The sequence below is a fragment of the Rhincodon typus genome, chromosome 15 (genome assembly GCF_021869965.1).
Source record: "Rhincodon typus isolate 14 chromosome 15, sRhiTyp1.1, whole genome shotgun sequence".
Lineage (NCBI taxonomy): Eukaryota > Metazoa > Chordata > Chondrichthyes > Orectolobiformes > Rhincodontidae > Rhincodon > Rhincodon typus.
The window spans coordinates 48,295,768-48,302,823 of NC_063346.1; the positions used below are offsets into that span (position 1 = coordinate 48,295,768).

At 40.1% G+C, this 7,056-nt stretch overlaps 2 protein-coding genes across 2 annotated transcripts in view; both read left to right on the plus strand.

Annotated features, from left to right (window-relative positions):
• The window catches only part of LOC109914298 (plasmolipin), an 83,054-nt gene that overhangs the window by 8,095 nt on the left and 67,903 nt on the right, over nt 1-7,056 (plus strand). The gene's annotated exons all lie outside the window — the stretch shown is intronic.
• The window catches only part of tgm2l (transglutaminase 2, like), a 23,677-nt gene continuing 16,753 nt past the window's right edge, over nt 133-7,056 (plus strand). The window contains exon 1 of the mRNA XM_048605925.1: nt 133-234. Within this exon, the coding sequence (XP_048461882.1) occupies nt 133-234 (102 nt within the window). The remainder of the gene's footprint in view (nt 235-7,056) is intronic.

Here is a 7,056-nt window from a genome sequence, read left to right on the forward strand (position 1 = left end):
CATTTAACGTAAGTGAGCTGATAAATCCAGACATTATTTGGCGAGTCAACTTCATTATTAACTAAAAAATGATAAAGCATAAAATTTGCATCATAAACTTTTTTTTAATATTCGTGCTCTGAGTGGGAGAGAATGGCTGAAGTTAAAATCCATATTGTCGACTGGATAACTGAGAAAGTTCACAAAATCCTAACAGTGCGTCTGATGCTGGTCTTTGGCATCTTTTTTTGGCAGGTGGGCAGCGGGGGCAGGGGTTGGCGTGGAGGGGGTGGCGTGGAGGGGATAGCAATTGGGATTTAAATTTAATCCAAGAACGTGTAGGCCTCTAGTGTGTTATAATCTGACCCTCCTGTTTTCTTGGCTTTCTGCCCGCCTTGCACTGTCTGAGGAGGCAAACGGCTTGTTGCCAGATCTTGATTAGTAACTGTGTTTAAACTCTCCTACAGGAGAGACGCCATTGTGAACAGCAGGGATGAGAATTGGGGAAATCTAGCCATCCTACGATGGGGGGTGGGTGATTGTCTTTGCTTTATGGATGGAGGTCAGTAGTTATGGTTGCGTTGTGTAGGCGCTACTGCCTTTGAATTTGGGTTTAGAATATTTTTTTCTATAAAATATTGTGTTTCAGATGTGATACATTTTGAAAGTCACTCACTTCATTTTGGGTTTCTGCTTCTGAAACAATTAAGAATTTAAGAAAAATTAAATTTGCACACACTACCTTTTTCACCATTCGAAAGCCCATAAATAGTACAATGTTTGGAATGTAGTTAATGTCGCAAGCAGGATTAAAATGGTGAAGTTTAAATGCAAAAGAAATGGAATGAACAATCTCCTGATTCAGGAGTGGTGATCTCTTACAGTCCAGCTTCATGCAAGCGTAGAGATGAAAAAAGGACCACATTTGGACAAAAAGGCAGGAAAAAGTCAAAACTGCATGTGTCAAAATGTTTTTGTTTCTTTTGGACGAGATGTCATGGTGCCTTGTATCTCTTCTGTTGTTCAGCTGGATGTCAAAGAAGCCATGACACAATTTAAAGGGGTGTCCTGTTCAACAATGATCACAATTGGAACAGATTGACTGACTGGTCCTTCAGCTCTCTTACTGTTTGATTTTTAGCAACTTGCTGTTTGAGAATTAGTTGCTGCATTCAGCCTACAAAACACATGACCAGTTCCACATAAGCTCATTGATGCATTTTGGGATAGCTCCTTGTTCTGAAAATTTTCTGCATAAATACAAATTGTTTTCTTTGTCTTGAAACAGTTTGGGTATTCTTATTCCAAGAAAGTGAAGGATATACACTTATCTTCAGAACCTAAGGCTGAGTAATGGGGATTATTTACTTCTGGAACGAAAGCAATGTTAAGTATCAGTTAACTGGTGCTATTTCCCAATAAGTTTAAAAGACCAGGCGTGGCTGTTTGCACTTAACTGTCAGATTTACTCATCAAGGAAAAGAAATGCTAAAGTTGATGCTCATCAAATATTTGTTCATCAAATCTTAGAGTATGCAAGTTGTGCATTGGATCCCCTACTGCAAATCTGTACAGTATATACACCGGTCTCACATTTCAAGTCTTTGATCAAATATGGGAATCACAACAGCAGAGGAGGAGAAAAAGACAATGGCCATATTTTATTTTATAAAACACACGTAGACTGGAAATTGATAAACAAGTACTTGACGTGCTCCAATAAAGAGAACATGTCATCCATGTCAATTACAAACACCATTTATTTTCAAGGCAGTGAATCACCAATATTTCTTCCCAAGGACAATCTTACAACAGAACAAGCTGTCAAAAGGAACTAGTCACAGTTCCATCACTTGAAACTTTAAAGACTCATCTTTTACATTATTTCCATCTGAGTTTTCCTAATTGGGATTCCCATCTCAGCAAGTCAAGCCATATTTTAAATGGACAGAAGTATAATTGTCAAGAGTTTTGCTAAGACTATAGTACGCACTAGTCGACTCACAGCTGGAATACTGTGATCAGTTTTGAGCCCATAAGACCCATTTTTAAAATGAAAAAGAGGAGTAGGCTATTCAGTAGAATCATGGCTGATCCACCATTCCTCGCATCCACTTTCCTGCCTTTCCCTGTAACCCTCTGTTTCCCCAAATGATCAAGAATCTATCTACCTCAGCCTTAAATATACACAAGGACACTGCCCTAACAGCACTCTCTGGCAAAGAATTCTAAAGACTCAAAACTCTGGAAGAAATTCCTCCTCATCTCGGTCAGAATAAAGGGGCACCAATTTAATACTATGTCCTCTGGTCCTAGAATGTCCCATGAGGGGAAACATCCTCTCAGCATTTACCCTGCCAAGCACTTTAGGAATCCTATGTTTCAATGAGATCATTTGATTCTTTCAAATCCCCTTGAGTGGAGTCCCAACCAGTTTAGTGTTTGTTCCTTAGACAATCACTCTAAACCAGGAATCATCCTAGTGAATCTTCTCTGAACTGCTTCCAATGAAACAATACTTTTTCTTTCCTTAAATAAGGAGACCAACCCCCCACCACCACCACCTCAGTACTCCAGATGTGGTCTCACCAGCACCTTGTATAGTTGCAATAAGACTTTCTGACTCTTATGTCCCAACCTCCTTGAAATAAGGGCCAACATTCCAGTAACCTTCCTGATTACTTGCTGCACCCTGTCTGCTAGCTTTAGTGTTTCATGCGGAAGTATCCTCCAGTCCCTTTCTTTTTTTTTTTGTGTTGTTTTTCTCCATTTAAAATAATACTGTTCTTTTATTCACCCTTCCAAAATAAACAAGTTCACATTTTCCTACACTTGTCTCCAATTGACAATTTTTTGCCCACTCACTTAACCTATCAATATCTGTGCAATTTGTGTATCCCTCTCACAACTTGCCTTTCCATTTTTTGTCATCTGTAAATTTGGCTACGGTATGTTCATTTCATTCCTCCAGGTCATTATAAACAGTTGTGGGCCAGCACTGAGCCTTGTCAAACCACCACAGGTCACCAACCTGAAAAAAAAAACCCATAATCCCACTCGCTGTTTCCTACCCATGAGCCAATTCTCAATCCATGCCAACATATTGCCTCCAACACAGTGGGCTCATATCATATGACTTTAACCTTTTTTGTGAAGTACCATGTTGACTGCTTTCTGGAAGTCCAAATGCAACGCATGTACTAGTTCTCCCTATCTACTCTGGTTGAGACCCCTTTTTCTTAAAAAAAAAAAAAAACAAACCCTAATCAATGATTTCCCTCTCTGGAAGTCATGCTAACTCTGCTAGGTTATCATTTTCCAAACATTCTGCTATAACTTCTTTTTAATTTCAGTCTCTTTCCAGCAATAGACGTTAGCCTAATCGACCTATAGATACCTGTGTTGTTCTTTTTATCTTCTTCTTGAGTAGGGGTGGTACATTGGTCATTTTCCAATCTCTGATACTTCTCCAGAATCCAACGATTATTGAAAAATAACACATCCACTATTTCTGTAGCTACTCTTCTAGGATGCAAACTATAAGGGCCGTGGGACTTAGCTGCTTTTAACTCTGTTAGTTTGTCTAATAGTATTTCTCTAGTGACAATGGTAGTTAGCTCCTCCCCTGTATTCCTCAGTATTTGAGATGTTCGAAGGATCTTCCACTGTGAAGATTGATGCAAAATACTGGTTTAACTCCTGCTATTTCCTTGCTTCCTCATAACCGTCCCCCCAGATTCATTTTTCTAGGAGCCCTTTTTGCGCTCTCTCTCTCTCTCTCTCTGCTCTCTCTCTAAAATAGAATTATAGAATCCCTACACTGTGGAAGCAGGCTATTCAGCCCATCGAGTCAATGCCAACCTTCTGTGTATCCCACCCAGACCCACTCCTCACCCTCTCCCTGTAACCCTGCATTTTCCCCAATGATTGAAAGAGACTGGTTTGTTTCCATGCTATATGACTCTGACTCTATAATCTGTTTTTTAAAAAGTGATACTGAATGTTCTGAACCCTGAATGAAATCTGGCTTGATGGGTCATTATTCTAGTCAAGGTGGTATTCAATCACATGAGGCTGCAGAGGCTCTTTGACAGAACTGAAGTTTATTACTTAATAGAAGAATTTTTTTTTTTAAAAAAAGCTACCCAAATATAGAAAACAGTTGGATCTGAAAACATCAGGTTTCAGTGTGCTTTCTGACAGTGAATTTAGAGATTCAAATCCAGAGAGAGTACACCCTATCTCCCAACTCTTTAGGGTTCTAATTCACTGACTCCTGATCACTGCTGTGGATGTAGAGTTGATTTGAGGCTCTTCCAAATGTGTCAAAATGAATTCCTCCAGAGTAGCCTAAACTTCCTCAGTTCTAATAACCTGCAGCTTTCTAATCAAACTTATGGTGTGGAACTTCCACACACTAAATGTTTCTACTAAGTTGACTGTTTGCCCTGAATATTCCTGTTAAGAGGAAAGGACTGAACTGAACTTTTTGGGCCATTCAGGTCTTCTCCAAACTGTCCTAAAAACCTTTAACCTCTGTTTTCTGAACTCAAATCAATCCTTAATTATCCTGAACTAAAAAGCTAATGGTCTCCAATGTTTACTCTACATGCCATAAACTCCACAGTATAAGCATCTCATTCTGTTAACATCCCAAGGCTTTGTAGTCACGTATTCTCAGACCCATTGCATTACGTCAGTGTTTGAGAGGCTCTGCTGTCTTTTGTAAAGAGGTTATTTTTCTTAAATAAAACGAACCAACACCAAGATACTGCCAGTATGAAATCAACATTCTAAATGTAATAATTAGATATGAATCTCAATCTTTTGATTGTCCTGGTCAATATTTCTTCTTGGAACACAGTTGCCATCCTTGCTCTTCTTTTGAAGTAATTTCTGGAATTTTTTTGCATCCAGAAGGGATCTGTCTTTAATGTTTCAGTGAAAAGGCAGCCCTTTTGGCAGTGCAGCGCTCCCACAGTACTGCGCTGACAGTCTGCCTCAATGTTTGTGCTCCAATCCTGAATCTGGAAACTTGTGACTCAGTGGCAAAAATATTAAGTTAAGCAGCATATGTAGTTCTTTTAATGATGATCTGTTTTAAAGCCAAGATACACGTAGAGCAGTGACAGTAAATATTGTAAACTCCTATTGAGAGAATTTTGGACCAATCAGTAAATTGTTCTTATTGCCTTTCCCCAACACAGTCTGTTCTCATGTATGTTCATTTACTAGATCGCTATAAAACATTCAAAAGCTCATCAGTAATGAGATATACAATGTCCTCCAATAATCTGCACTCAGGACAATGGTTTGATGGTGTTGTGAAACAAAAAAAAGACTGATGTACTGGTCAAGGAGTTCCCCAAAGGGGGACACCACATTTCCCATCTCTGGAGGGTGACAGCGGGAAAGCTTAGGGACTTTTCACCTTTTTGTAAGTCTCCAGATGCCACAACCTATTGGAAATCCTGAGCACTGCTACTGTGGCTACCAGATTGGGATCAGTTGCACGCTTCGCCAATTATTGCTCCTCGCACTGCAACAGCATCAACAATGCCTTGATGACATAGGATTACATTTCATTCGACTTTCCTTATAGTGACAAGGGAAGCCTATTGAAGCGTGTCATGCACTGTGACAACACGTTACAAAGCGAACAAAAATTGGAACACTGAGACCATTGTCAAACCATTACAGTGAAAACAATTGCAACGTAGCAGTGAGAATGGATTAATCCTTAAAACAATAAAACACACTGTACAACTGCATACAATTCTCTCCTAGCAAGGATTTGCAAATACCAGTTAATTTTAGGGCAATATTAACAATTCGTGTCATCTGGAGCAGTGTTCTAGAGCTGATAGCCGTTGGACACTTACCTCGCTTAAGTGCCCAAATGCAAGAACAATGGGCTATTTAACCAGAGGGAGCCTGATGCTGTTCTTGATTGTGTCCATGTCTTAAATTTTTTTTTTTTTTTTTTTGGCATCCTATTGTGGATAGTCTCTCTCTTCTCACCACTGGAATTAAGCTCTAGTCCATGTTTGGACTGAGATGGTAGTGAGGGCAAGAGCCAAGTAGCCCTAGCCAAGCCCTAACTGAGTGTCAGTGACAAGGTTATATTGTAAATCTCCAGATAGCACTGTTGGTGAGACCTTCAATTGTTTTTGACAATTATCAAGAGTAGACTGATGGGGCGGTAATTGGCTGGGTCGGGGTTGTCCTGCTTTTTGTGTACTGGATGTACCTGGGCAACTTTCTACATTGTTGGGTGGATGCCAGTGTTGTACCTGTATTGCAACAGCTTGGCTTCATTTCTCAGACCACTGAGTGGAGGAGTTGGGATGTCATTTTGAGGTGGTACAGAGTGTTAGTGAGGCCACTTTTTTTGGACTAGTGTGTACAGCTCTTGTTGCCCTGCAATAGGAAGGATATTATTAAATTGGATAAAGTTCAGAAAAGATTTACCAGGATGTTGCAGGGACTTAGTTTGAGTCATAAGGATAGGCTGGGACTTTTTTCACTGGAGCGTAGGAGTTTGAGGGGTGACCTTTGTAGAGGTTTATAAAATCACGAGGGGCATAGATAAGGTCATTGGAAAAGTGTTTTCCCTAGGGTGGAAGAGTTCAAAATTAGGGGGCATATTTTTAAGAAGAGAGGAGAAAGATTTAAGAGACCTGAGGGGCAGTTCTTTCATATACGGGGTGGTCCGTGTGTGGAATGAACTGCCAGAGGAAGTGGTAGATGCAGGTACAGTTATAACATTTAAGTCATTTAATAGGTATGTGAATAGGAAAGGTTTAGAGGTATGTGGACCAAAACAGGAAAGTGTATAGTTTGGAAAAACTTGGTTGGCATGGACAAGTTGGATCCAAAGGGTCTGTTTCCATGCTGTATCACTATGGCAAGTTCTGGGGCACATGTCTTCAATACTGTTGCCGGGATGTTGTCCAGGCCTGTAGCCTTTGCAGTATCTAGTGCCTTGCTGTTTTGCGAAGTCACGTAGTATGAATCGAGTTGGCTGAAGACTGCGATCTGCAATACTGGAATCAACTGGAGGAGGTGCTGCATTGA